The 27,447-nt window shown below is 49.2% G+C and overlaps 7 protein-coding genes across 9 annotated transcripts; 5 read left to right on the top strand and 2 right to left on the bottom strand.

The window, feature by feature from the left end:
• Window positions 1–123: 123 nt before the first annotated feature.
• Window positions 124–8,148, bottom strand: LOC9649205 (glutathione synthetase, chloroplastic). The gene is made up of 4 exons (XM_024660253.1): window positions 7,913–8,148; window positions 7,512–7,691; window positions 7,423–7,474; window positions 124–186 (listed from the first exon to the last, which is right to left on the bottom strand). Exons 1-4 carry the CDS (start codon window positions 8,146–8,148, stop codon window positions 124–126), a joined length of 531 nt encoding a protein of 176 aa, XP_024516021.1.
• A 3,753-nt stretch (window positions 8,149–11,901) lies between these two features.
• On the top strand, window positions 11,902–12,903 carry LOC112340963 (germin-like protein subfamily T member 2). Its single transcript, XM_024660251.1, has 2 exons — window positions 11,902–12,198; window positions 12,760–12,903. Exons 1-2 carry the CDS (start codon window positions 11,902–11,904, stop codon window positions 12,901–12,903), a joined length of 441 nt encoding a protein of 146 aa, XP_024516019.1.
• Window positions 12,904–13,099: 196 nt separating this feature from the next.
• LOC9649826 (germin-like protein subfamily T member 2) lies at window positions 13,100–14,450 on the top strand. Its single transcript, XM_002986387.2, has 2 exons — window positions 13,100–13,301; window positions 13,858–14,450. Exons 1-2 carry the CDS (start codon window positions 13,100–13,102, stop codon window positions 14,448–14,450), a joined length of 795 nt encoding a protein of 264 aa, XP_002986433.2.
• A 249-nt stretch (window positions 14,451–14,699) lies between these two features.
• Window positions 14,700–19,217, top strand: LOC9649825 (protein PLASTID MOVEMENT IMPAIRED 1-RELATED 1). The gene is made up of 2 exons (XM_002986386.2): window positions 14,700–17,688; window positions 17,969–19,217. The coding sequence occupies exons 1-2, from the start codon at window positions 15,011–15,013 to the stop codon at window positions 19,119–19,121; spliced, it is 3,831 nt and encodes a 1,276-aa protein (XP_002986432.1). The 5' UTR covers window positions 14,700–15,010; the 3' UTR covers window positions 19,122–19,217.
• A 94-nt stretch (window positions 19,218–19,311) lies between these two features.
• On the top strand, window positions 19,312–20,653 carry LOC9649204 (L-galactose dehydrogenase). The gene is made up of 4 exons (XM_002986385.2): window positions 19,312–19,479; window positions 19,680–19,902; window positions 19,979–20,278; window positions 20,345–20,653. Exons 1-4 carry the CDS (start codon window positions 19,319–19,321, stop codon window positions 20,600–20,602), a joined length of 942 nt encoding a protein of 313 aa, XP_002986431.1. The 5' UTR covers window positions 19,312–19,318; the 3' UTR covers window positions 20,603–20,653.
• A 1,610-nt stretch (window positions 20,654–22,263) lies between these two features.
• On the bottom strand, window positions 22,264–25,382 carry LOC9649824 (WD repeat-containing protein YMR102C). Its single transcript, XM_002986288.2, has 7 exons — window positions 24,014–25,382; window positions 23,853–23,946; window positions 23,568–23,725; window positions 23,455–23,506; window positions 23,306–23,391; window positions 23,145–23,238; window positions 22,264–23,069 (listed from the first exon to the last, which is right to left on the bottom strand). Exons 1-7 carry the CDS (start codon window positions 25,343–25,345, stop codon window positions 22,498–22,500), a joined length of 2,388 nt encoding a protein of 795 aa, XP_002986334.1. The 5' UTR covers window positions 25,346–25,382; the 3' UTR covers window positions 22,264–22,497.
• A 477-nt stretch (window positions 25,383–25,859) lies between these two features.
• Window positions 25,860–27,208, top strand: LOC9649823 (methyltransferase-like protein 5). Of its 3 annotated transcripts, XM_002986384.2 has the most exons (10): window positions 25,860–25,934; window positions 25,993–26,049; window positions 26,104–26,201; window positions 26,258–26,327; window positions 26,457–26,505; window positions 26,552–26,640; window positions 26,691–26,738; window positions 26,791–26,850; window positions 26,905–27,019; window positions 27,071–27,187. In XM_002986384.2, exons 1-9 carry the CDS (start codon window positions 25,875–25,877, stop codon window positions 26,989–26,991), a joined length of 618 nt encoding a protein of 205 aa, XP_002986430.1. In that variant the 5' UTR covers window positions 25,860–25,874; the 3' UTR covers window positions 26,992–27,019; window positions 27,071–27,187. The 3 variants fall into 3 exon arrangements, with proteins under 3 accessions (XP_002986430.1, XP_024516065.1, XP_024516064.1); XM_024660297.1 differs by having other exon boundaries at window positions 25,993–26,201; window positions 27,112–27,208; XM_024660296.1 differs by having other exon boundaries at window positions 25,993–26,201.
• Window positions 27,209–27,447: the final 239 nt, after the last annotated feature.

Genomic DNA, 27,447 nt, shown 5'->3' with positions numbered 1-27,447 from the left:
TCAATCTATTCATTCCTCTCAATGGAGTGTATACCTCTGCCCTGGCAGTTCAAATTCCAAAAAATGGTGAGAAAAGGCAGCTCTTCAATTATCCATTAGAATTATCATTTACCCTTAAGTTTTTCACTTGTTTATTTCCAAAAAGCTGTCAAGAACAGCGAAGCCAGCGGCGACGCCTTTCCATGACTTTGAGTCAGTCACGGTGCCAGTATGATTCATTGAACGCTAACTGAACTTTATTCTGAAGCGCAGCTCTCTTCCAATGGAACGCTTTCTGTGTGAGTGCAATCTTTGTTTGGATATATGCTTCGTCCACTTATAATTATGCTTTTCTCTTTTCTTTGTTTTGCAGTGATGGGCATCTTGTCGCAGTTGCCTACTACAGATCAGGCTACGCACCCGATGATCCTTCCGAGCTGGTATATGTCAGTCATTCGTGGCTATTTCTTTATTTTCGTTTTGTTTCGCTACAAGGGATGGCACGCGAGATTGCTGCTGGAGCGTTATAAAATGTCCATGGATCTCATACCACTTAGCTGGAACCAAGAAAGTGCAACAAGAGCTTGCCAAGCCGAATGTATTAGAAAGGTACTGCCATCCTTTGTTTTCAGCACACTTCAAGGTTTGTTCAAGACAAGAAAAACGCCGCAGAGATCATTCGTGAGTTCTTTGCGGGGCTGTAGGGCCTCAACGAAGAGAGTTACGAGATCATCAACAAACAGCCCGAGCTATTTGTTCTAAAACCTCAATGCGAAGGCGGTGGTGAGTTTAGCCTTTCCAAGTTTCTCTTCATCGTTTTCGCTTCTCACAGGAAACACCATCTATGGCAGCGCCGTGAAAGCGAAGCAGCACGGAGGAGCCGGGCTTTCGGCTTATATCCTCATCTTCCCACCGACGTACATGTCTTATCTCATGTGAGGAGGAGCGGAGCGCCGAGAAAACAGTCTCGGAGAGCTGGGAATCTTTAGCGCAGACCTGTTTCTTCTTTTTTCCTCTCTCAATTCTTTGCAGATTCTTTGCAGGAATGGCGAAAGAGAAATCACCAACAAGGATTGTGGCTACTTGCTGAGAACAAAAGCCTCGAAAGTAGACAAAACATCAACGAACAGAGAAAAATGATACAGCTCGTGAATGTTACACGACACACCCTCGCCACGTGTCCATTAGGGTTTTCCTGTTCTGTCCGCTAGCGCGGTGCGCTTTGATCCCGATTTGTCTCATGGTATCGGAGCTGGGATAGTGCTATGGAAGGAAAGCCATCCATCCGCGAGTTTGATGGAGAAGGGTTTGAGGGATTCAAGATCTATCTTGAATCCTATCTCTTGTTTCATGGTTTGTTGGGGATTGTAGATGGGACAGAGTCATCGCCGGCTCCAGGCTCTAGCGCTGCTGAGGTGCGTGATTGGAACCTTTGGGATTCCAAGGCTAGAGGGAGTATTGCGATGTGCTTGTCTTCAAATGTCCTCTTTGCTGCCCTATCGATTCCAAAGTCCACTGCGGCAGAGCTTTGGAAGTGGCTGAGTGACACTTATGGCACCAAGAGTGAAATGGATGTCTTCAACATCCATTCACAAATGGATTCCTTAAGGCTAGAGGAAAATGGCAGTATCCAGCCTCACACTGCCAAGCTCCAAGGCTTCTTCACACAACTTGCGGCTGCTGGGGCGAAGCACTATCTCACGGATGAGCAGCAGAGGCTGTGGCTCTACAGTTCCTTGCCAGCGAGCTGGAAGAATGCAGTTGAGAGCCTGCTTCTCCAACCAGGGATGACTTGGGCAGATGCCGTGAGGAGTCTTTGCAACATTGAGGCCATGCGAAGTGAGAGAGCTGAAATGCCATAGGCTATGTATGCTTCGCAGGCTTCTGGTGATGCCCAGGTGGCAAAACCGCATGCAGCTGCAAATGCCCAGAAAGGGCAAAATTCCGTGGCATCTGGGCGTGCCAAGCCTAGACTTGCTAAGAATCAGTGTGCTCGCTGCTTGGAGATGGGCCACTGGGCTCGAGATTGCCTTGCTCCCAAGCCTGTCAAGCGACTAGCTACGTTGGCAAAAGCCAATTTGCTTGAGCGTGATGGAATTGCTACTGCAAATGAGGCTGTTGGGGAGCTCTACAATGCAGAAGCATTTGCCGCACCAAGCTGGTGGCTCTTAGACTCTGGTTGTACTAATCTTATGAGCAATAAGAAGAGTCTTTTTGAGTGTTATCAGCCGAGCATTGGAAAACGTGGTGTTCATTTAGGTGACAATACCACCATCCCTGTGGACGGCATCGGGCAATTCCGGCTCTCACTCGATCATGGGAGGACCATGGCCTTTGATGGTGCCATGCATGTTTCCACCTTGCGACGAAACTTAATGTCCGTCGCCAAGATATGTGATCAAAATGTGGTGGTAGTCTTTGATGCAAAGGGAGTCTCTTTAGTTGACTCTAGCGACTTTCATATGCTTGGTACACAATTGCTTCGTGGGTCACGCATTGGGGACTTGTATGAGATTACTGCTGTCGACCCAGTTCAGGCCTTTTAGACTGTGGAGGCAGATTCTCGTGCGGAGCTTTGGCATAAAAGACTCGATCATGTTCATTATCAATCTCTTCAACGGATGAAGTCCCAAGATATTGTTATTGGCTTGGATTTCCGACGTATCCCATCTACATTTTATGAAGCTTGTGTTTTAGGCAAGCATCACCGCCGGAATTTCTCACCGAGTAAGCATCGAGCACTTGGACTTCTGGACTTAGTCCATTCTGATCTTTGCGGCCCTATGGACATGCCAAGTCACGATGGCGCAAGATATTTCATCACATTCATTGATGACTATAGCCGTCGAACATGCATCCACTTCTTGATGCATAAGAGTGATGCAGTTGCTACCTTTCAAACGTACAAGGCGTATGTTGAAAACCTCCTTGGTCAAAAGATAAAAGCTCTTCAAGTTGATGGTGGTGGTGAATACCTCAACAATGAGCTTCAAGGCATTTATTGTGATGTAGGCATACGCCTGCAAGCTATAGCCCGCTACACCCCCCAGCAAAATGGTGTTGCAGAAAGGAAGAATTGTACTCTTGTCAATGCTGCTCGTGCTTTGTTAGCTGATGCACATCTTGACAAGATGTTTTGGCAAGAGGCCATAGCCACAGCAATGCCTGTACAAAATCGCCTTGCCACGGCTGCTTTGGATGGAAAAACCCCTGAGGCATTTTGGACAGGTTCTACTCCTGATGTGTCCCACTTTCGGGTCTTCGGTTGTGCAGCATACACACATACCCCTGATCAATTTCGGAAAAAGCTAGATCCCAAGAGTAAAAAATTCATCTTCGTGGGATATGCACAAGACGACACTATCGGGAGAAAAGCTTACAAGTTGTGGGATCTTGCATCTTATAAGGCTATTGTAAGCACTGATGTCATGTTCAATGAAGATGACTTTCCCATGTGTACAGAGGCTCTTCAAGATCCTTCCTTTATTGCTGAGACTCGACTTGTTCCTTTGATCCCACTTATGGGAGATGGTCCACTCTTGCCTCCGCCTCAAGATCCTATTCATGAGTTGCCACCAGAGATTCCATTGGGGAATCCTCCACTTCTGGACATGCTTGAACCAGCTGATGCTCCTCCAGTCGAGGACAGGCCTCCGACACCTTCACCACCTTGTCGACGTCGTGGCATGCCTGATCCGATGCCAGTTCTTGATCACCCCCGGGAACGTCGGCCCTCGTTAAAAGTCTGGGAAAATGCTGAAGCAGATGCTGCAGAGCTTGATGACTTTTGTGGCCTTGTTGACATCGGCATTCCCATGACTTATGATGAGGCCATCTCAGGACCTGAGGCTTCATCTTGGATGGAAGCTATTGCGGAAGAAGTTTCTTCCATTCGGGTTAACGGAACTTATGTTCCAGTTGATTCAGCGCCACCGGGACGACGTGTTTTGGATCCAAAATGGATTTTTTCCAAAAAGTATGGGAAAGATGGCCAGGTTGTACGTTATAAGGCACGGTTGGTTGTTTGCGGTTTTCGCCAAGTCCATGGCCTTGACTACGATGAAACATTCTCACTGGTTGTAAAAATGGCCAGCCTCCGTACTCTTTTTGCCCTTGCAGCTACTCGCAAATGGCAAGTCCACCATATGGACGTCAAAACTGCATTTCTGAATGGGGATTTGCAAGAGGACATCTATATGCATATACCTCCTGGTTTTGAGGATGATGTTACCCCTAGTGGCCCTATATAGCAATTGCGAAAAGCTTTGTATGGCTTAAAACAGAGCTCCCGTATTTGGTATCAAAAATTTGATGCCACCCTACGTGCTCAAGGCTTTCGTCGCTGTCATGCTGATCACAATGTGTATGTCAATGGTCATGCTGAGTGCATGGTTATTGTGGCCCTCTACGTTCATGATTTGCTCATCATGGGTGATGACAACGATGCCATTGATGCTCTGAAAGATGCTCTCAGCCAGCAATTCCAGATGAAGGACCTTGGCCAAGTCTCCTACTTTCTTGGCTTTGAAGTCACACGTGATCCTGATTCTGGTGGCTACATGCTTAGCCAACGACGTAAAGTCGAAGTCTTGCTGGATCGGTTTGGTATGTGTGATTGCCACCTTGTCAAGACCCCGATGGTCGTTGGTGCTATCAACCTCGTACTTGAGCAGTCTGGTGAGTCTCTACCCACTGGGACTCCCTATCGGCATCTCATTGGTTGCCTCACATATTTGGCCCTGATGACTCGCCCTAACATCACATATGCAGCTATTGCCTTGAGTTAGTACAACACATCACCAACCACCATACATTGGCAAGCTGCCAAGCATATCGTGAGATACTTCCGGGGCACTATGGACTATGGCATTGCTTATTCAGGGGGTGATGCATCATTAGCATGCTACACGGATGCTAGTTTTGCCAACAACAAAGGTCATCGCTCGACTTCTGGCATTTGCCTTTCCTTCTCAGGAGGTGCCATCACGTGGGCCTCCAAGTGACAATCTGTGGTGGCCCTTTCTAGTGCAGAAGCAGAGTACATCGCACTCACTACTGGTAGCAGGAACGTGGTCTGGGCTCGAGGGTTACTTGCTGAGCTGGGATGCGTACAAGCTGGCCCCACTACTTCTTGGTGTGACAACCAAAGCAGCATTGCCATGTCCAAGAACCCCGTCCACCATGCCCGCTCGAAGCACATTGAAGTCCAATTTCACTACGTACGTGAGTTGGTTGACAATGGCACCCTAGCCATCCAACATCTCGAGACACAGGATATGCCAGCCGATCTTCTCACTAAGCCGTTGGGGCCACACCAGTTTCAGCTCCTACATGACAGATTTGGTTTGGTGAGTGGCTTCGGTTTGGGGGGGAGTGTTACACGACACACCCTCGCCACGTGTCCATTAGGGTTTTCCTGTTCTGTCCGCTAGCGCAGTGCGCTTTGATCCCGATTTGTCTCAGTGAAGATATTTCTCCAGCCAGAACTATTCCGCTCGTTTGGTTGTACAACAAAGAGCACAGCTGTGCTGGTTTCAGTAGCTTTTAAAAGCATGCATCCACTTACCTCGTGTTCCCAAATTCTTTCCAAGTAAGTCCCAAGACATCACCAAATGCAACAGCTGACTTGTGCTCGGGAACTCATCTGGGGTGCTCTTTTAACGACGTCCATGAGAAAACGACCAAAAAATTATCTACAACTGTGAAACATGAGTGAAGACCTGTGCATCTGACTTCCAAGTGAACCAATGCCAGCGAAAGAAGATGAGATTGTGTTTATCTCTACATTCCAAGTTGTATGTTCTAAAATGCATAGATCAAGTCAGGAGTAGAATCAGAATGAGGAAACTCTGAATCTTACGTGCACAATGCCTTCAGGTCGTACCTTCCAGCGAATGTCGAGCAGTTTGGGATAAAAAAAAAAGTGAGCAACAAGAATCGAAGTACAGAAAATATACAGACTTTGCGGAAATCACTGTCGGAGCTCACGAGAGTGTTAAAATGCGATCCAAGGTTAAGAGCTTGCTGGAAGAGAGCCTCGGGAAAGGGAGAAGGAAGAAGCGGTGCATGAACAACAACACCTAGATTTACAGAGCCCTGCGCAACAGAAAAGTATGAAAAAAAAGAAGATTTCGACCGACCATGGGTTGTAAGGATTGGTAACCACGTTAAACCTTTGTCTCTTCTGATTCGAGCCATATAAATGCATCTTGTGCACGCATTTATCAGCGAGGAGTGATATGGCCAAGAGCAATTTTCTAGCGATGGGGTAGCTCTTGGCTATTTTTTTGCAACGACAAACTTGGATAGATTCCAAGAGAAGAATTTTATAAACAAAATGTCATACGAAGTTGGATCGAACTTGGTTGATGCCACGCTCGTCCAAGAAGAAAGTCTTCTCGAGCACCTCGTTCGGGACCTCTGGCCGAGATCCAAACATGGATCTTGCAATGAACTGGATTCCGGGAAGCTGGGAGTTGAGCGTGGCGATGATCTTCGCGTTGGTCCTTCCTACGTTCATCTGCCAGTGGATTAATCCGCGAGGAATCACCATGACTTCTCCCCTGTTCATCACTCGGGCAAACAAGCGATTGTCCGCTGTGACGATGGCGGCATAGACGGTCCCTTCTTCTACATAGACCATCTCCGAGGCTCTGGGATGGGTGTGTGGAGGGATGATCCCTTCCGGGAGAAAGTCGAGCCTAGCGATGGAGAGACCCAAAGTGTTGAGGCCCGGGAATCTCACCACGGTTCCAAAGATTGCGCCGGAGCGATTGATGTTTGTGGTGTTGGAGGAATTGACGATTCCGCTGTAGATGAAATCGTCCACCGTGACTGTGGACGAGTTCCTGCATGGAAATCCATTGATCCCGGGGACGACGTTGAGATCTCCGATGCAAAAGTCCTGGAGTGGATCTGGATCGGATGAAACTACTGCGCACACGAAGAATGCAAGCAAAGCAATCGAGACAGCGTGAGATTTGGAGAGAGCCATAGTCGAAGAACTGGATGAAATCTTTGATTGGAGACGAGTGGATCGCTGGATTTGTGATGAAGAGCCACTACCTTGAATAATAAATATACCTCGAAAATGTGATAGTACTTAGATGCTTCGCGTAGACACTAATTTGGAAAGCCGAGTGAGCCGGCCGCCCCCTTAGCCGCCATCTGGAACGCGAAGTTTGAAATACGTTTTTGGTCAAAGGTTACAAGTCTCCTCATTTTGAAAATAGCTCTCTAAACACGCTTGGAATTTTGGAAATTAAGCAGCTTTTGTTCTAGAGTACATTGCAGATCAAATTCCTTCACCAAAAAATGGTGAGAAAGCGCAACTCTTCAAGAAGTGAAATTATACGTTAGAAATTTATCATTTACCCTTAAGTTTTTCACTTGTTTATTTAGAGATAGACGCTGTCAAGCGGTGTCGACGCTTTCCTCATCTACTTTCGAGGCTTTTGTTCTCAGCAAGTAGCCACAATCCTTGTTGGCGATTTGTCTTTCGTCATTCCTTGCAAGAAATTGAGAGAGTAGACAGGTATGTGCTAAAGATTCCCAGCTCCGAGACTGCTTTCTCGGCGCTCCACTCGCCTCCTCGCACGGGATAAGACGTGTACGCCGGTGGGAAGATGCGCTGCATGAGGATATAAGCCGAAAGCCCGGCACCTCCGTCTCCCAGTAGCTTCGCTTTCACGGCGCTGCCATATTTGTTGTTCCTGTGAGACGCGAAAACGATGAGAGAAACTTGGAAAGGCAAAACTCACCACCGCCCTTCGCATTGAGGGTTTAGAACAAATAGCTCTGGCTGTTTGTTGCTGATCTCGTAACTCTCTTCGTTGAGGCCCCACAGCCCCGCAAAGAACTCACAAATGATCTCCGCGGCGTTTTTCTTGTCTTGAACAAACCTTGGAGTGCTGAAACAAAAGGATGGCGGTACCTTTCTAATACATTCGGCTTGGCAAGCTCTTGTTGCACTTTTTTGGTTCCAGCTAAGTGGCATGAGATCCATGGAATTTTATAACGCTCCAGCAGCAATCTCGCGTGCCATTCCTTGTAGCGAAACAAAACGAAAATAAAGAAATAGCCACGAATGACTGACATATACCAGCTCGGAAGGATCCTCCGTGGGTGCATAGCCTGATCTGTAGTAGACAACTGCGACAAGATGCCCATCACTGCGAAACAAAAGAAAAGGATCCAAACAACGATTGCACTCACACAGAAAGCGTTCCATTGGAAGAGAGATACGCTTCAGATTAAAGTTCAGTTAGCGTTTGACGAATCATGCTGGCACCGTGAGTGACGCAAAGTCAAGGAACAAAACATCAACGAAGAGAGAAAATAGATACAGCTCGTGAAGATATTTCTCCAGCCAGAACTGATCATACATATTTGGTTGTACAACAAAGAGCACAGCTGTGCTGGATTCAGTAGCTTTTAAAAGACCTCGTGTTCCCAAATTCTTTCCAAGCAAGTCCCAAGACATCACCAAATGCAACAGGGACGTCGTTAAAAGAGTTGAGCATCTTGACCCCAGAAGAGTTCCCGAGAACATGAGAAAAATTATCTACAACTATGAAACACGCAACAGAAAAGTATGAAAAAAAGAGAGGTTTTGATGAAAGGATTTGCGGAGGTAACCACGCCCAGCATGAGTTTGAACCCTCTTAGTGGTATCCATTCAACGCAGACTTTTTCTGTGAGATCTGTGAAGTTAGCAAAGGAACCTTTCTCTCTGTTGATTGGTCACTATCTATGTGTGCGATGATCTTGGCTATTTTCAGAAAAGAATTTTATAAACGGGGCAAAATCTCATACGAAGTTGGATCGGACTTGGTTGATGCCACGCTCATCCAAGAAAAAAGTCTTCTCGAGCACCTCGTCGGGAACCTCTGGCCGAGATCCAAACATGGATCTTGCAATGAACTGGATTCCGGGAAGCTGGGAGTTGAGAGTGGCGATGATCTTCGCGTTGGTCCTTCCCACGTTCATCTGCCAGTGGATTAATCCGCGAGGAATCACCATGACTTCTCCCCTGTTCATCACTCGGGCAAACAGGCGATTGTCCGCTGTGACGATGGCGGCGTAGACGGTCCCTTCTTCTACGTAGACCATCTCCGAGGCTCTGGGATGGGTGTGTGGAGGGATGATCCCTTCCGGGAGAAAGTCGAGCCTAGCGATAGAGAGACCCAAAGTGTTGAGGCCTGGGAATCTCACCACGGTTCCAAAGATTGCGCCAGAGCGATTGATGTTTGTGGTGTTGGAGGAGTTGACGATTCCGCTGTAGATGAAATCGTCCACCGTGACTGTGGACGTGTTCCTGCATGGGAATCCATTGATCCCGGGGACGACGTTGAGATCTCCGATGCAAAAGTCCTGGAGTGGATCTGGATCGGATGAAACTACTGCGCACACGAAGAATGCGAGCAAAGCAATCGAGACAGCGTGAGATTTGGAGAGAGCCATAGTTGATGCTCAAGAGGGAAGAACTACTGGATGAATCTTTGAGACGAGTGGATCGCTGGATGTGATGAATAACGATTGCCTTGAATGATATATATATACCTAGAAAATGTGATGCTACTTGGATGCTGCGCGTACACACTCCTCGTGAGAGTGGGAAGAATTTGAAAGCCGAGTGAGCCACCATACTGGAACCGATGAATCACATTTTTGGTCAAGGTGGAGAAAGTCAAACATTGACTAAGGATAGTTTATTTAATAATACACTATCAGTTAGAGTTCAAAGCTGACCCTCGAACCTGCTGCCACCTGGAAGCTGATCGATGTCCACAAGGTAAACAAAGTTCCTACTTTGGTAGCAATCAATGTGGTATGCTTGCCCGATGCTCTGTTGTGGTTTGATATGCTTCCCGGAGAGGAGATACTGGCCAAGGGCGATGACAAATCTTGCAAGGCTCAGGGCATTTGCCTCTCTCCTTTGCACTGCAGCTCCAAAGAAGACCATAGTACTGTGCTTATGGAACGAGCTAGCAGTTGCCTCATTGATTTATTTATTGATGCGCTCAATTTTGCGTACGCCTAGCAGCCCAACGTCATGGCCGACACTGTAAGGGATCTCGCTTCGCTCAAGGCTTTTCTGGAGGATCGGATGGGTTTGGGCGAGGATATCATTCATTGTCGAAGGTGTTGAGGGATTGGACCCAGTGTAGTGGAGGTATGATGCCAAGGAGCGCCTCCAACGAGTCGATAATGGATGTTCTCTGTAGCTACAAGGTGATCTTAGGGATGTCGTCTGATGCTATGCACTACAGGAAATACGGAAGGGCAGGATCAAAGTCTTAAGAACAGAAGGCTTCACCAAGGTTTGTGGTCGCTTCACTTGCTGCATGTCACTAATAGGTTGTGATGTTTACGTTTGGAGGAACAAGTGCAAGCAGGCTTCGGTTCTAGGTGCCGTTGTATAGCTGATGACCCGTGTAGACGTCAACAAGTGGAGTATTATGCAGCCAATCATCCGCACTCGCTGAATATCCTAGACAGGGTCTGCATAGAAGTTGCTACTGCGAAACTGTGTGATCTTATAGATGTGGATCCCATGCCGGACGCTGGCCTGAATCGCCCGACTTGACACTGAAGGAAGTTGGCAAGCTGTTAGACATAAAGGAAGACTGGGATTCAGTCATTTCCACTTTTGTAGACCATGGGCTTTTTTATGCTGTGAGGCTGTTAATAAGGGATCTGGAGATTGTGGGCGACTTTAGCATCGACAGGCAAGTGGATTCGAGATATGCGTACAAGGATAAGTTCTGTACCCCCTTCTTGCAGCAGATTTACGTGGAGGAATTTAAAAAGAAACAAGAGAAATGATAATCTTGGGACCAACTTGTAGAAGCATCTCCAATTGCCGGGGTAGACATTGAAGATTGAAAATTGAAAATTGAAAATCATCGGAAAAATGAGACGAGTTTTTTTAATTTTGTCCTTCTGCCAAAACAAAAAAGGCAGCAAAATCGACATTCGGGCCAAGGCATGACCAAGACGTTGTGATGACCATTCTTGTTGCCTGTAATGCCGGACAGAAATCGAGTCTCGTGGTGCATGCTTTTTGCATTGCGGGAGCATTTCAACGAGGCAGTGAGGTTCTTCTACTGGACGAAAGTTTATGTTTATGTCCACTTGGATGATCTTGGCTGCCCCAGGAGCATGATTTGGGGGCATGACTTGGTGACAGAGGCGATAGGTGGAACAAGGACCGCAGCTGAGGATCCTCAAGAACATCCAAGATGGTGGGAGGGAAGTCCATCACTTTGGCAATGGGAGTGGAGATTACTGGAGCCCAAATTTTCCAGCGAAAAACCCGTGGCCCTTTTCTTGCAATGAGATCGACAGCTTTGACTTTTCTCGTTGACCTTAAATCTGATGGTGTTCCATTATGGTGGCTCACTCGCTTTCAAATTCTTCTGTGTGTATGGGAAACATCCATGTAGCGTCGCAATTCCTAGTATATATATATCATTCAAGGGAATGATTTCTCATCACAAATCCAGTAGTACATTCATCTCCGAGAACTTAATATCGAGATTTTCCTCTTTCCTCGATCTGGGCTTGGATATGGCTTTCTCCAGTTCTCACGCCCTCTCGATTTCTTTGCTAGCATTCTTCGTGTGCGCAGTAGTTTCATCCGATCCAGATCCACTCCAGGACTTTTGCATCGGAGATCTCAACGTCGTCCCCGGGATCAATGGATTCCCATGCAGGAACTCGTCCACAGTCACGGTGGACGATTTCATCTACAGCGGAATCGTCAATTCCTCCAACACCACAAACATCAATCGTTCTGGCGCCATCTTCGGAACCGTGTTGAGATTTCCAGGCCTCAACACTTTGGGTCTCTCCATCGCTAGGCTCGACTTTCTCCCGGAAGGGATCATCCCCCCACACACCCATCCCAGAGCCTCGGAGATGGTCTACGTAGAAGAAGGGACCGTGTACGCTGCCATCGTCACAGCGGACAATCGCCTGTTTGCCCGAGTGATGAACAGGGGAGAAGTCATGGTGATTCCTCGCGGATTAATCCACTGGCAGATGAACGTAGGAAGGACCAACGCGAAGATCATCGCCACTCTCAACTCCCAGCTTCCCGGAATCCAGTTCATTGCAAGATCCATGTTTGGATCTCGGCCAGAGGTTCCCGACGAGGTGCTCGAGAAGACTTTTTTCTTGGACGAGCGTAGCATCAACCAAGTCCGATCCAACTTCGTATGAGATTTTGCCCCGTTTATAAAATTCTTTTCCTGGATTCTATCAAGAAAATAGCCAGAAAAGCAAAGAGCTATAACCTCTTCGCTAGAAAATTGCACATCTTTGCAAAAGCAAAAAGCTTCAGATCCAGTAAAGGTCCCATATAAATGGATAGATCGACCCTTCAGATGTTTTAATTTTAGACTTCATTCGGATACGAAGAAGTTGAGACACTTTCCCCTACAAACTTTATAATAAACACGAGTTTCCTGCAAATATCAACATTTCGCGGGTCCAGGCCCATGAAACTCTTCACTTTTGATCGCTTACTCTTCTTCTTTTGGAGCAGCATCAATGCCTTGCAAAACTTCTGCCGACCCTTCAGGCAGTAAGTAATACCATCCATTCCTTGCTGCTTCGGCTTTCCCATCCCAGAAATCCTAATTAGAGATTATCCAGGTACGACTCCGTCGCGCTCTCTTCAGCTTATGTATTGTTGTTGCAGGATATCGATGCAATGGCGAGTCAGAACAAGCATGAGGAAAGTGTAAGAGGAACTGTTTGATGTTCAGTGTTCAGACGATTATGCTCTGGCATGACGGCCAAAAGTGGAGGATACCATGGGAGCTGGTGGCTGATCCGAGTCTCGGCGGCGGCCTCGATCTCGCACCAGATACCGTCACCGACTGCCTTACCATCAGCTTGAGTGAGAATGAGTCCTAGAGGTTGGTGGTAGACAGCCTAGGAAAAGAAGAATTTCATTGCAAGGATTGAATCTTCTCCAGCGTCACCAAGCATCTTCCTGATGTCATAGGAGAAACAGCGGCTCACTGCCTTGAACTTTTGTACTCGTTCAACTGTCCCGGCGACCTCCCGACTCTGTGTAGTACAATGTCTCGTATCCCTTGTAACACAAAAGATGCGAGTCCACCTCTTCCAAACTGTCTTTCCAGAGCTCAACTGCATGAGCTCGAACGTCGTGGTCGTATTGTTACAAGCACATTACGTATACAGTCCCCCTGTACAGGTGGATCCCCAGTACTCGTCCGTTGGGCAAAGCTCGCTGTGGTCGGGTCACCTGCTTGCTTCGCTGGTATTATCCGCACGTATGAACATTGGAGGTTCGGAGCAAGATATTGGATACGTTACAACTTCCACTGAATAAAAATTAGTCATTGATGCTTTCAAAAGATACTTCGTTGGACGCTTGTTTGAATCTCATTGTCAATTGGGTGTCAATGGGTCACGAAGCTTAATGTATGCATACTTTACCTTGGTCATTGATCGTCATCGATCATTGAACGTTACCTTGGTCATCGATCATTGAACTTCGTAGCTGGTGAGAAATATGTTTTTAAAAGCAAAGTAAAATATATATTCCAGTTATTCAAAATGCGACTTTTACTTACTCTTCCCGCTGACCTTGACCAAAAATGTGATTGAAACTTCGTGTTCCAACATGGTGGCTCACTCGGCTTTCCAAATTAGTGTGTACGCGCAGCATCCAAGTACTATCACGTTTTCCAGGTATATATATCATTCAAGGCAATGGTTCTTCATCACAAATCCAGCGATCGACTCGTCTCCGATCAAAGATTTCATCCAGTTCTTCAACTATGGCTCTCTCCAAATCTCACGCTGTCTGGATTGCTTTGCTCGCATTCTTCGTGTGCGCAGTCGTTTCATCCGATCCAGATCCACTCCAGGACTTTTGCATCGGAGATCTCAACATTGTCCCCGGGATCAATGGATTCCCGTGCACGAACTCGTCCACAGTTACTGTGGACGATTTCATCTACAGCGGGATCGTCAACTCCTCCAACACCACAAACATCAATCGCTCTGGCGCCATCTTCGGGACCGTGCTGAGATTTCCAGGCCTCAACACTTTGGGTCTCTCCATCGCTAGGCTCGATTTTCTCCCGGAAGGGATCATCCCCCCACACACCCATCCCAGAGCCTCGGAGATGGTCTACGTAGAAGAAGGGACCGTCTACGCCGCCATCGTCACCGCGGACAATCGCCTGTTTGCCCGAGTGATGAACAGGGGAGAAGTCATGGTGATTCCTCGCGGATTAATCCACTGGCAGATGAACGTGGGAAGGACCAACGCGAAGATCATCGCCACTCTCAACTCCCAGCTTCCCGGAATCCAGTTCATTGCAAGATCCATGTTTGGATCCCGCCCAGAGGTGCCGGACGAGGTGCTCGAGAAGACTTTCTTCTTGGACGAGCGTAGCATTGACCAAGTCCGATCTAACTTTGTTTGAGATTTTATAAAACCTTGAGCAAGAACATTTTTCGTACGGAATAGTTAGTTGATAATATTAGTTTAGGGTTTAAGAACCTTTAACTAAACCCTTAAAGGAAGGCTGGAAAAGGAATGGTGCAGTGTCGGGAACCACACGAATATCGCAGCAAACTGCCAAGAACAAACAAAGACAAAAAGAAGAAAAAATTTTCGAGATTTGCGGCAATGTGTGGGGGAGATAAGCTGGGGATGGATTTTTTAATGATTTACGAACCTTTGAGAGATTGGATTGGAATCAATCAATCACACGAGAACTCCTTCTCTTATCATTTTTCTTTCCTTGGGCCGATTTTTTTGCCTTTGTTTCGTGTACTTGTTTATCCCCTTATCGGAGTGTTCCCAGCCAGTGCGCGAGACGACGGCGATGGCGAAGAAATAGAAAGAAAATCGCGCAAACAAGAAGAAGAACAAGAAGCTCCACTCACGAGGTAATATAAAAAGAGGTTTTTTTCAATCGCGAGTCCATGGATCGATGAGCGAGCCAGAAGAAATCGAGAAAGAAAAGGAGGGAATCGATTGATGAAGGCCTCCAAAAATCCTAGTGGAGGAGGAGGAGGAGGAGGAGCTCTCCTCCAAGAACTAGAAGCTCTGAGCCAAGCTCTGTACAAAGCCCAGATCGGCCAGGCGCCCACCACGAATCCAGCGCCAAGACGCGAATTTGATCAGATGGGTCACCGCCGGAGAGTGAGCGAGGCAGTGGGTCGTCCCCAGAAAGCTCCGCCCAATCCCTCCGCGCTGGAATCCAGGCACTCCATCTCCGACATTGGCCGCAAGAACACCACCGGCGATAAAGAACTGGACGAATCGTTAGCAGAGGAGGAAGAGATCGACGCGGCGAGGCTGGCCGGCGGGGGCAATCACAAGAAAGGCTTCTGGAATTGGAAGCCACTCCGCGCGCTCTCACACATCGGCCAGCAGCGATTCCCCTGCGAGTTCTCCGCCCACGTCCATTCCATCGACAAGCTCCCATCCTCCATGAATGGGCTTCGCCTCCAAGTCCAGCTCCGCCACCGCGACACTGGCGTCCAGACCATGCCCGCCAGGGCCTCGCACGGCAGCACCGAGTTCCAGGAGATCCTCCATTTTCGATGCACAGTCTATGGATCCAAGAGCAAGTCCTCCGGGACGATCAAGTACATGGCCAAGTCCTTCACGCTCTCGGTGGTGGCAATGGACGTGGAGGAGCTCGATCTTGGCAAGCACCAGCTCGACCTCAGCCGGATACTCCCATCGCAGGAATCCAGCGGCGCCGCCAAGCCCACCGCCACCACCGCCTGGAACACGAGCTTCAAACTCTCGGGCAAGGCCAAAGGGAGCTCTCTCTCGGTGACTTTCGGGTATGAGATCTTGGAGAGCGGTGGCGGTGGCAGCAAGATCATGGGAAGTAGCGGACGTTTCGGGCAGTCGCCAGCGATCCGGAGCGGCGGAGCGGTGTCGCGGTCGTTCAACAGCCTGCCGAATTCGCCGCACGGCTCCAAGTTCCACAAGAAGACGTCGAGCAGCGTCGCGGACTTTGGATCGCCGGCAGCGTCGGAGCCCGGGAACGAGCACGAGGATTTCGCTGGGATGGATCAGTTCAAGCTGGATGATCCGGAAGAGCCGCCGCCACCACGGCCGCAGGGACTTCCACCGCCACCGCCAACTTTCAAGGCCATTCCCGCCACCAGCGCCACTGCCAACACCACCACCCGGACGTCCATGGATGGAGTATTGAGCGATCATCGGCGCGGGAAGTCCTTGTTTCCGGAGATTGATGCGGCGATTGCTCCGGGGACTCCGGGACGGAGCCAAGAGCGCGAGGAAGAACAGCAGCAACATGCTGTGGAAGATGTGGAGCAACTGGACGATGCCGCGGAGTTTGGAGTTGTGGAGAAGGGCGTGGAGACGAGCGTGCTGGAGGAGTTTAGCGGGTCCATCGCACCGATGGATCGGAAGGAGAGTAGTGTTCCAGACGAGCCGAGAGAAGTGGAAGAACAGGAGCAGCAAGAGGATGAGCAACAGCAAAGCTTGGACTATAAGTTTGAGGAGGAAGACGACGAAGAAGAAAATGGTGCTACAAATGATCTCCAAGGACACCAAGTTGAGGAACAAGAATCCAAAGAAATCGATCGAGAGGGGGCGGCCGAGACCGTCGACCGGAAGAAAATCGACGAGGAGGCCGAGAACATGGATTGGAAGCAGCAGGACTACGACTGGAAGCAGGAGCTTGAGCGGGACTATCTGTTTGACAGCCTCAAGAATCCGGGCTGGGCAGCTCGCCAGGAATCGAAATCGATCAAGGTGGCGGATTATGACATCAAAGACAGAGCTGGAACGGATGAGAAGATGGTGGGCGATCACGACTACGACGATGAGATCGTCGCGGATGAGTTCCTGGATATGCTCCAAGAAGGTGGCGGCGATGGTGGCGGCGGTGGGAAAGAAGAGGAGGAAGAAGAAGAGTCGGAGTCTCCGCGAGCTCTACTGCTCAAGCAATTCGAGAAGGAATCCATGCTCGAAGGATTCGGCTTGGAGGACGATCAAGCGCCAAAGCTCCAAGAAGATCAAGAACACAAAGGTGGCCAAGCGGTCGAGCAAGCTCGAGCGCCAGTGGCCGAAAAGATCGTCCCGGAGGATTGGAGCTACAGCGACGACGATGACAAGGAGCTAGCATCGATCATGGACGCGGCCGAGTCGGAGCTCCAAAAGGCGACGCAAGCTTTTCGGAGCAAAGCTCGCGCGAAGATGCTCGAGGACGCCGAGGCCGAGGCGCTGCTCCAGGAGTGGGGTCTCGACGAGAAGATCTTCCACGGGTCGCCACCATCTTCTTCGTCTCTCAACCCGGAAGAACTGCAGTCTCTCGTGCCGAGATCCAAGCTCGCGGAGGAGCTGCCGGCGCTTGCTCCCGGGGTTGGATCCAGCGTTCCCACTGCCGATGGCGGGAGCTTGCGATCCATGGATCCGGCGCTGTTCGAGAGCAGTGTTGGCGAGAGGAAGAAGAACAATGGCAAGCTGGTGATGCACGTCTCCAAGCCGGTGGTGGTGCCGGCGGACATGGGAGCGAGCGCTATGGATGTTCTTCGCAACTTTGCGGCTGCGGGGAGCGAGAGCATGGCGGCGCAGGCCATGGAGGCGATGCCGCTCGAGGACATCACGGGCAAGAGCGTGGAGCAAATCGCGCTCGAGGGGCAAGTTTGCTTGGAGGAGAGCAATCGAAGGTATGGTTTTCCTCGTCCAAAGTAGTGTCTGCTTGCTCGCTTGATCGATGGTTCTTGGAGAGCTTGGTTTTGATCGTGGTTCTCTCTTTCTCGTGATAGTCTCGATACACCTTTTCTTTCTCGTGATATTCTTGATATTCTTCCACCACCTTTTCGTGATTTTCTTAAGTAGTTTACTCTTGTTTCACCACCGAGAATGATCTTGTTTTCACCGCTGAGAAAGCTTGCCAGAAGTAGTGATCTTTCCTTGACTCATTTGATCGATGGTTAATTCTCGCAGATATGATGCTGCGCTGCTCGAATCCAACCGCTTAGCTCTGGAAGATGGGAGCAGCAGCAAAGCTCTTGCGATCCCAGCCTCTTCCTCGGCACTTTATCAGCCTTCCAGGGCCAAGAAAGCGATCACTGCTCAACGATCGCGGGAGGCGGGAGAGTTCGTGTCACTGGACGAGCTCGCGCCGGTGGCCATGGAAAAGATTGAGCAGCTGGCAATGCAAGGACTCAAGATCCAGTGCGACATGGCGGACGAGGAAGCTCCATACTCGGTCGAGGCCTCCGCGAGCGTCCCGCTACTCAAGGGATCATCGTCAAGCTCGTCGCTGCTACTGGAAGCTCCATCCTCGGATGGGATGATCTCCATGTCTCTCTCGCTGGACGAGTGGATGCGACTGGACGCGGGACTGGACGATGACGAGGAGGCGAGCGAGAAGACGAGGGCGGTCATGGCGGCACACCGAGCAGCGCATGCGGATGAAGCGGCCACTACCGCGGACCTGGTGCTCAATCTTAGCGGCGATGGTGATGGCGGAGGTGGTGCTAGCGGCGGTGGTGGAAAGATGGGAAAGACTCTCACGCTCGCGATGCTCGTCCAGCTGAGAGATCCACTGAGGAACTTCGAGCCGGTTGGAGCACCGATGATGGCGCTGGTCGAGGCGGAGAGAGTGATGGTGTCGCCGCGGCCAAAGCTGTGGAAGCGAGTGGCGCTCAAAGGAAACAGTGAGCCGGAGCTGGAGGACGAGGAGGAATCAACAGCAAGAGCTATGGACGAGGAAGAAGACGATCGAGCAGCGGCGATGGAAGCCGAGCCACAGTTCAAGGTGACTGGCATCCACGTCGCGGGGCTGAGCTCCGCGGTGGACGAGCCCAGCTCCATGATCTCCTCTTCCTCCAGGAGTTCTTCCAAGAAGCAAGCTTGGGGGAGCCAGCGGCAGCAGCAATCCGGATCGCGCTGGCTGGTCGCGAATGGAATGGGGAAGAACCCGGGCGGCGCGATCAAGCATCCGCTGCTGCGATCGTCCAAATCCGCCGCCGCGAGCAAAGGCAAGGATCAATCTTCGTCGCTCTGGAGCGTCTCTTCGTCCTCTTCGTCGCCCGGCGTCTCCCGCAACCCAGACGTGAAGTTCGCGAAGCTTGGCGCCAAGAAAAGGTTTTAAATCTGCCGAATATGCTTGTATATTCTAGTTAAGTTAGTCTAATATAACTTTAAACCTTATATATTAATTAAACAAGGTTAAAGAAAGTTAAACCTAGAGAATATGCTGGTAAATTCTATTTTGCCTTTAAAGGTTTGCTAAGATAAAGGTAGTAGCTTTTAATATAAAGGAAGGGGGTTTTAGGGTTTATAGAAGCGATGAAGTATAGGAAATTGGGGAGCACGGGGCTGGAAGTGAGCGTTTTGGGATTTGGGGGATCGCCGCTGGGGAGTGTGTTTGGGCCGGTCAGCGAGGAATCGGCGGTGGAATGTGTTCACGAGGCGATTCGTCTGGGCGTCAATTTCTTTGACGTTTCTCCGTAAGTTTTCTCTGCGAGTCCATTCGATTCTTCTTCTGTTTGGCTGCGTGATCTTGTTGCGGTGGAATAGATCGTGAATTTCCTCCACCAAAAGAAGCTTTGTCATACAATTGGATTTTCGTTGCATGGCTTTCCTTTTGGAGAAATTCTCGAGCATGCATGGATAGAGGATTGAGTCTCTTTTTTTTTCTTTGCTTTAGGTACTACGGCAATACTCTCGCGGAGAAGAACTTGGGAAAAGCTCTCAAGGCGATTCCCAGGGAGAAGTTTATCCTCTCCACAAAGTGTGGAAGATATGGAGATGGCTTCGACTTTAACGCGCAGCGAGTGCTCAAGAGCGTCGACGAGAGCTTGGAGCGATTAAATCTCGACTACATTGACATCATCCAGTGCCATGACATCGAATTCGGCTCCCTCGATCAAGTAAGATACCTTTCTCTTTTTCTTTTTTCTTTTTCTTTTTGTAAAGTTTGATCTGGAACGATAAAACTCTACACAGGTGATATCCGAGACAATCCCAGCGCTACTTGGCTTGAAACGACAAGGAAAAGTCCGCTTCATTGGAATCACCGGGCTTCCACTGGCCATCTTTCGCTACGTTTTGGACAGAGTCGAGCCTGGAACAATCGACGTTGTTTTATCATATTGTCACTATTCCCTCAACGACTCTTCGCTCGAGGGTCTAGTTCCGTACCTCAAGGACAAGGGAGTCGGGATCATCACTGCTTCGCCACTCGCCATGGGACTGCTCACGGAGTCCGGTCCTCCAGTGTGGCATCCAGCGCAGATAGAAATCAAGGTACTCTAGAGTTACAAGTTCTTGTTGGAGCATTGAAGAAACTTTTCGATTTGTTTTTCTTTGTAGGAAGCCTGCGCCAAGGCTGCTACTCACTGCAAACTCAAGGGTCACAACATCTCTGAGATAGCATTGAAGTTCTCGCTCTCGAATCCAGACATTGCCACCACGCTGGTTGGAATGTGTTCTAGCCAGCAAGTCCACGACAACGTCAAAGCGGCGGAAGAGCTGGAGAGCGTGGATCAAAAGCTTCTGGACGAAGTGAAGGAGATCCTCGCTCCAGTGAAGAACAAAACTTGGCCGAGCGGAAAGCCAGAGAATAATTGAATTGGAAGGAACGCGTATCAATTACAACAATAAAGTTTGCTATGATAATAAGCACCGAATCTAGGAATATATATCCATCGTCACTATCTCTACGTCGGCGATTCCAGCGCGCGTTAGCGTTGTCTTTTACTTCGGAAGAGGTCGAGGCGAGGAACCTTGCGGCAGCTGTGGCACTTGCCATGCATGCTTGAAGGCGCTATGGCGGATGTTACTCCGGGCAGTGCAGCGGAAGATCAATGGGGCTGTTCTTGCTAGGACGATGAGGACGAGCTCATTTGCGTGTTTTGCCAGGGTGCGCTCGATCGCCCAGTGACGGTATGAGCAAGCTTTTTTCCTTTCTTTCTTCCTTTTCGTGAGTATCTCCGTTTTCTTTCTTCTGTAGACTCCGCTGAAGAAGTGGTTCGCCCGAAATGTGGAAAATGCCGCGTGAACTTCCATCAAAGTTTCATACAGCAGCCGAAGATCAACCCCTGAGAAGGGGGTTGATGTTTGGCTGCTGTATAAAACTTTGATGGATACACGTACCAGCCATTGGAATTGCGAAGATTGGAGCTACTACACCAGGCCGTCCATGTCCTTCAAAACCAGAACCGGGCCTGACAAGGCTTTCAAGAGCGAGAGAGCGAAAAAACCCGAGTTGGCCAGAACCACTTTGGAGAAATCACAGCGTAGAGAACCGAAGTGGTACTGGCCAACCTGAGCGGAGAGTGACGAAGGTGCCCCAATCAGTACTTAGTCATGTCAAGTGGTTACGAGGACGATAAGGACCATGGAGAATGAGAATGGTTTCTTTACACCGGGAGGTGAGATTGATCTGTTTGCATTTTTATTGACGCTTTCATTTTCGATGCAGTGGTGGCCGAGATTGAAGTGGGAACAAAAGAACAAATGATCAGCCAGCTAACGGATCTGAGAGCTTTGTTTTGATTTCGAAAACACTTGTTCGATGTCAAGTGTTTTCGAAATCGGACAAAGCTGTCTCCGTTGGTTGCTTGAAAGGCTATCCAATAAGTGTTGTGCAGTGAGTTAATGCGTTTTGCAGGTCGTCAAAAGACGTTCGTTCTGCTTACGCACCTCAAGAAGGCGGGCTTCAACTGTACAGAATTGAGAGATGCTGGCAAAAGATTGGTCTTTAAGGTAAGAATCCTGTTCACTCTTTGGGCATCAGTGTGCTTATTACTTGTTCGTCAGATGTGACAACGAACCAGTACCCTGGACAAAGGTGTGTGCGTCAATTCTATTGTGTACTTGCTCTGAAATTCGTGGTGATTATTAAGTGATCGGCCACGTCCACTTCTAGAGAAAATGCAAAGGATGTCAACGAAATAAAGGCGCAACTCGACTGCAAGGTGGAAATTGTGTTATTTTCTTTCCGTATGCTCTGACCCTTTATAGAAGTGTTAATCCTTTATAGAAGTGTCTCGATTAAAGACCAGTACGTGTTGATCTCGACTTGTTTAAATCATAGTGTTTACACAACAATGTGGGCTTTGCAAAAACGTATTGCAACGTACGCATTGCGGTTATATCAAGTTTTCATCAGGTCAACAAATGAAAACTGCCGGAAATGAAGAGTAATCAGGAATCTTGCATTGCCAATTACTAAACGTGATAAACAATAGCTTGTTAATTAATAACAGGTCAGATATACTAGGATATGCTAATCTATCAAAACTGAGCATAAGCTGTTTAGAGAAATAAAACCTTTACAACGTATAGAATCTTTGGCGATTTATAGTCTCGCAAGATTGGCAAGACTGTCTCGACGCTCTCCCTCTCTCTCTCTCGCTCTCTCTCGTTTCTCGCTCTCGTCCATCCGGCCGAGGAAGACGAAGAAGAAGAAGAAGCTCATCTCGTTCCCATCATCCGAGCTCGACCAAAATTCTTTTTCTTCCTCACGCCGCGGCCTCCTTCACGTAGTTTTGAAACGTCCGGATCTCTCCTGTCAAGCTCGCCGTCACTATGACCAGCCCCAGCCCCGCGGACGAGAAATCGGCCCCCTCCTCGTCGACGCTCGTCACATCGCTCCTCTCCTCGGCCCCGGTGGCCGCGCTTACCACCGCCGAGTGACCATCCTCGCCACCTTCCTGGTTGGACGCCAGCGTTGCCGAGTCCATCAACCTGGTGGAGCCATCGTCGGCGACCGGGAACACCGTCGAGGTGAGGCACTCGAAGCACGGCCCCGGGAAGCTGCTCTGCTTGAGCAACTGGAAGATGCCGTCTAGAGCACCCCGGCGATCGCTCGCGTTCTTGCCTTCGCTCTCCGTCGACCAGGGGACCGCAACCGTGACGCTGTCCGAGAAGAAGCTCTCGCACGACTTCTCGCTGATCTTGAGCTGGCCCCTACAAGTGGAGGTGGGAGGTGTCACGTTCCACAGGTAGACATGTGAATCTTCACTGGCGCTGATGATAAAGCTGCCGTTTCGGTTGAATGACGCAGAGATTTGACTGCTCATGTTGCGGAATCCTTGGAAGAATAAACAAAACATAAGACCGTGTCAATCAACAGGTGTTGAATCTCTTTTGCTTTCCTATGACGCACCTTTAAATCTCGCGACGAGGTCCGTGTTGTCATACAGACGGATTTGGGAATCGTTTGAGGTGATGAGTATTTTAGACGGATTTCCTGGCATACACTGTGGAAATGCAAAGAACGGATCAGAACTGTTGGGCTCTTATTTAAGATTTCATTCTTTACCGAACCTGAATGCCAGTGATCTTCTTGCCACGGAAATTCTTTCCCTTCTTATTCACCACATCCACGTTCGCGTAGAGCTGCAGTTTGTTGCCTGAAACGAAAAGGAGAGCTTTAAAAAACCGACACTGGAACCGACTACGAGTAAAATACGGACCACTGGTATCGTAGAACCGGCAAGTTCCTTTGTACAGGCCTATCATCGCGCACTACATGGGAAGATTCGTTAGCACGCCGACTCATAGAAAACCCGAGGTGTGAAAAGAATACCGTGCCATCTGGAGTGTAAGATGCCGCCGTTACTATGTCACGCAAGTCTGTCCAATCGATGACTTGATGCTCTATGATGCTCCATATGCGCGCCTTTCCGTCCAGTGAACCACTGAGGAAACAGGTATCATCGACGGGATTGAAGGCAATGCATGTCACTACCTCGCAAAACAAAACGAAAGGCTATAGCGTGATTACAAGTCACTAATTCTCAGTATGCCGGCAAGCATTTTAAGGAAAAAAAAAGAGATAAATGCAAGCGTTTGCAAGCAACTCGGTCCTTACCATAGTCCTTGTGCAAGAAGACGTGTAGGCACGTTTGGTTCCGGACGTCCCACAGTCTCACGGTCTTGTCCATGGAGGACGACAACAAGAGAAGCTGAAACCAAAGAAAAGAAAAGAAAACCAGAGGTTAGGCAGCTAAAGATAAAGAGAACCAGGGGTACCTTGGAAGACGACCACGACAAATCCAAAATATCTTCTGTGTGGCCATGGAGACTGCACAGCGGCTCACCGTCGAGCCCGAAAGCTTTCAAGCCAGCTTTATCGTCGCTCGTCTTTGACGAGCCTCGCTTTTTCTGATGTGGTGGCTTCCTAACCTCGTGAGTCCCCCCATCCGCTGCGCTAGCGGCGACTTGATTGCTCGATAAAACAATCTTCCACACCCGGACAACGCAGTCCTGCCCGCCACTTGCGAGGTACCGTCCGCCGGTACTGAACTTGAGAGCCCAAATCGGACCTTGGTGAGCATGAATCTCCTGTCCCATGTACAATTCCGCCAACTCTCTTACAGCTTTCTTGCACACGCGCACCTTAATTCTCTGCATTTTCCATGGTCTTCTCGCATCAGACCTTGGCTGAGTAGTGGACACGTCGTCTTTCTCTGCTGCAGCACTGGGAGTGCTTGACCGCCTCATGAAACCGCTAAACCATCTCTTCTTCTTGGGCTTCCCATTCAGCGGCAAATACGAAGAAGACGATGAAGAAGACGAAGAAGTCCCTGGTTTTTTCCTGTTCTCCCTGTCGACCCTCCTCATTTCCTGTACAATTGGAGAGAGTCCCAGAGAACTATCAAACTCCTCTCGCGACAGCTCCCTCCCCGTCCCAACCTCTCTAACTCTGTTCCACGACCCATCCGATCCGAGCTCCTCGACTATAAACTCCTTGCCGCTGTCCAGATCCTTTATCCTATACACGAACTCCCTGCCACTGCTGTTGGTATAGCTTTGACCATCTACATTGGCGTCGGTAGACCTTCCATCCGCGAGAATTGGGCTGCCGGGGCTGACCAAATCCCCATTTCTGGCATCTTCGTCCCTGGAGCTCTCGTAGCCGTCGCTAGAGCGAAGACGATCCAGATCCACGGACTCTCCCCTCAAATGCTCTCCTCCCGAGAGGGGATCCGAGATGCTGCGGAAGACCCGAGGCGTGGAGGCTGTCGACGGAGGGAAGGAATGGCTGGAGGTGAGGAAAGAGGGCTCCCTGCTGCCAAAGAAATCCTCCAGCCCCATTCTCTGGAGCAATCTCACCCTACGCTCCCCGACGCTGGCCGGATCGCTCCTCCACACCGCATATTTCGAGTCGCCGGAAGGGAATGCGGCGAAATCCTGGCGCTTGCCGCGCTGCCGCAGCTTGAATCTAGCAAGACGCTCACCATCGCTGCTGCCACCGCTATCGGAGCCCGAGGTGGTCGCGATTTCTTCGAGAGTCTCGAAGAATTCCTCCTCCTGCCCCTCGCCGTCGGAGCTCGCGGCGTCCGGAGCTTCTCCCTCCGCCATAGCTGCTGCATCTACCGGCGTGCCATCGCCATCGTCTTCTCCGTCCTAGAAACCTAACCTAACCACGGTAGTTTAGGCGTTAACTACGGTCCAGGGGCCTTGACGTGGCGCCAAACAACCGCACGTCACCGACAAGGCCGAGCTGTGATTTGCTTAAAAGAAAGCGATTTATCTCGTCTTTAATCCTCTCTCTCTCTCTCTCTCTCTCTCTATTTAGCGATCGATTCCACTGTTCTCTTAGGAATTCCTGGCGGCATTCACCAGCTCTAGAGTGGAAAGCGATGGAATTTTGCTTGGAGCTTTTCAACGATCCATGGCCCAGCGCATTCAAATCAGAGCGCTCAGATGGTTTGGATTGTCTCTAGCAGCAAAATTTCGCTGGAAATAGGCCAAATTGACCAAGCACCTGGTGGAATCCGGCAATGGAAGCGACTGGCTCGCCGTGCCGATCTTTCACTTTTTTGCCCCAAATTTAAAATCCAAAATGCGCGCGAAACTTTTTCTAGGGTTAGGGTTTACCGCCGCGCAGATGAAGCTCAAGCAGCTAGAGAGCGAGCTCGGCCATCTCGTCCAGTTCCAGTCTCCAAAGGTATGGCGCTCTTGCGGCGCTCAATGCGCTCACTCGAATCTGGATTCTGGTCGCGCAGATCGAGCTGGAGCAATACCCGACTGGCGCGCACATCGCTTCTCGGATGATGTACATGGTCTCTCAAATCCTTTTTTCCTCCGTGAGCGTGACGAATTCCTTCTTTTGCCAGGCTGAATCCAACTTTGGTGATATTTGTGGGAAATCCATCGCTGATCTTGGCTGTGGCTGTGGAACGCTCGGTGTGGCTGCGTCTTTGCTCGGGGCGAGGTACACATTTCTTTTCTCGTTTCTTTCCTGGACGTTTTCTTTTCTTCTTTCTGTAGTTACGTGATTGGTTTCGATCAAGACCTCGCGGCTTTAGACACTGCCCAAGAAAACTGCCGGGACCTTGAGGTATGTAAGCTTGTAACTTCGTAACTTCACAACTAGTTCTTGGTCTTCTTTCTTTTTTCTTGTTATTCTTCTGCACCTTTTCTTTTTTTAATTTTGTAAGTAACTCGTGGCTCTTTTTTCTTCGATCAGATCGACATGGATTTCGTGCAGTGTGATGTCAAGAGTCTTGGTTTGACGCGTAAGTGCTTACCGACGTCATATAGATGTTACACTTCTCATTACAGGAATCAGTGTAGACACAGTCGTAATGAATCCTCCGTTTGGCACTAGAAGGAAGGGAGCTGACATGGAGTTCTTGTCTGTAGCTCTGAAGGTACTGTGAGCTCCTTTTTTCCTCGGTTGTGATGCTATATGTTGTTTCAGATCGCACGGACTGCCATCTACTCTTTACACAAAAGCTCTACAAGACAGGTTCTTCAAACCCAAGTTTTGACGAATACTGAAATGACTTTCCTGGTGGCAGCATGTGAAACGAGCAGCTCTGCAGGACCTCGGGGCTAAAACTGCAGAAGTCTTGTTCGAGGTAGAGTTATTTCAGTGCATTCACCTAGTTCTGATGACTAGTTCTTTGTTGCAGTTGAGATTTGACTTGAAATCTTTGTACAAATTCCACAAGAAACAAGAGCTGGACATCGCTGTAGATTTGTGGCGATTTACCGTTTAGCGCACAAATCCTGCTAAGATTTTACAAGGTAAAGCATTGTTCCTGGTCGCAAAAAAGACTGACTAGATTACTCTCGCAGGACATTGCTGATATATAATTTCTTTTCTGTGCTTACTGTAGCGTCAGAGGTAGGGTTATGGGGAAAGCGTTGATGATCGCGGTGGACGACTCTGAATCGAGTGCCTATGCTGTCAAGTTCACCCTGGAGAACTTGGCTTCAAGCGACGATGCGATCACTCTAGTTCATGTTCGCTCGGAGGTAGATGGTAGGGAGTTTCTTTTTTTCTTTTGTTCTTGTGATATGATCTTCGTTGTCTTCTATTCTAGTTGAGGGATTTTATGGAACACCGGATTGGGTTGCCGAAATGAATCAGAAGTTTGAAGAGCGAGCTCGTGGTATTCTCTCCAACATGAAGGAAATTGTGGATGGGCATAAGGTACTTTGTGACAAGCTTT

Source organism: Selaginella moellendorffii, unplaced genomic scaffold (assembly GCF_000143415.4).
Source record: "Selaginella moellendorffii unplaced genomic scaffold, v1.0 SELMOscaffold_73, whole genome shotgun sequence".
Taxonomy (NCBI): domain Eukaryota; kingdom Viridiplantae; phylum Streptophyta; class Lycopodiopsida; order Selaginellales; family Selaginellaceae; genus Selaginella; species Selaginella moellendorffii.
Note: the sequence above shows the minus strand (reverse complement) of the source record. Positions and strands in the feature narration are given on the sequence as shown.

Excerpts from the sequence above, each read along its gene's own strand:
- LOC9649204 (XM_002986385.2), top strand. The coding sequence starts at position 19,319 with ATGAAGTATAGGAAATTGGGGAGCACGGGGCTGGAAGTGAGCGTTTTG. Across the intron at positions 19,480-19,679 it reads AATTTCTTTGACGTTTCTCC|GTACTACGGCAATACTCTCG; the intron begins GTAAGTTTTCTC and ends TCTTTGCTTTAG. Across the intron at positions 19,903-19,978 it reads AATTCGGCTCCCTCGATCAA|GTGATATCCGAGACAATCCC; the intron begins GTAAGATACCTT and ends AACTCTACACAG.
- LOC9649824 (XM_002986288.2), bottom strand. The coding sequence starts at position 25,345 with ATGGCGGAGGGAGAAGCTCCGGACGCCGCGAGCTCCGACGGCGAGGGG. Across the intron at positions 23,507-23,567 it reads CTTACACTCCAGATGGCACG|TGCGCGATGATAGGCCTGTA; the intron begins GTATTCTTTTCA and ends CTTCCCATGTAG. Across the intron at positions 23,070-23,144 it reads CCTCGTCGCGAGATTTAAAG|GATTCCGCAACATGAGCAGT; the intron begins GTGCGTCATAGG and ends TATTCTTCCAAG.
- LOC112340963 (XM_024660251.1), top strand. The coding sequence starts at position 11,902 with ATGGTCTACGTAGAAGAAGGGACCGTGTACGCTGCCATCGTCACAGCG. Across the intron at positions 12,199-12,759 it reads ACCAAGTCCGATCCAACTTC|ACGATTATGCTCTGGCATGA; the intron begins GTATGAGATTTT and ends TTCAGTGTTCAG.
- LOC9649823 (XM_024660297.1), top strand. The coding sequence starts at position 25,875 with ATGAAGCTCAAGCAGCTAGAGAGCGAGCTCGGCCATCTCGTCCAGTTC. Across the intron at positions 26,328-26,456 it reads AAAACTGCCGGGACCTTGAG|ATCGACATGGATTTCGTGCA; the intron begins GTATGTAAGCTT and ends TTCTTCGATCAG. Across the intron at positions 26,851-26,904 it reads CTGCAGAAGTCTTGTTCGAG|TTGAGATTTGACTTGAAATC; the intron begins GTAGAGTTATTT and ends TCTTTGTTGCAG.
- LOC9649826 (XM_002986387.2), top strand. The coding sequence starts at position 13,100 with ATGCGAGTCCACCTCTTCCAAACTGTCTTTCCAGAGCTCAACTGCATG. Across the intron at positions 13,302-13,857 it reads CGCACGTATGAACATTGGAG|TCGTTTCATCCGATCCAGAT; the intron begins GTTCGGAGCAAG and ends TCGTGTGCGCAG.
- LOC9649205 (XM_024660253.1), bottom strand. The coding sequence starts at position 8,148 with ATGGGCATCTTGTCGCAGTTGTCTACTACAGATCAGGCTATGCACCCA. Across the intron at positions 7,692-7,912 it reads AAGCCGAATGTATTAGAAAG|GAACAACAAATATGGCAGCG; the intron begins GTACCGCCATCC and ends CGCGTCTCACAG. Across the intron at positions 187-7,422 it reads TGAGAACAAAAGCCTCGAAA|TCATGGAAAGGCGTCGCCGC; the intron begins GTAGATGAGGAA and ends ACTGACTCAAAG.
- LOC9649825 (XM_002986386.2), top strand. The coding sequence starts at position 15,011 with ATGAAGGCCTCCAAAAATCCTAGTGGAGGAGGAGGAGGAGGAGGAGCT. Across the intron at positions 17,689-17,968 it reads TTGGAGGAGAGCAATCGAAG|ATATGATGCTGCGCTGCTCG; the intron begins GTATGGTTTTCC and ends TAATTCTCGCAG.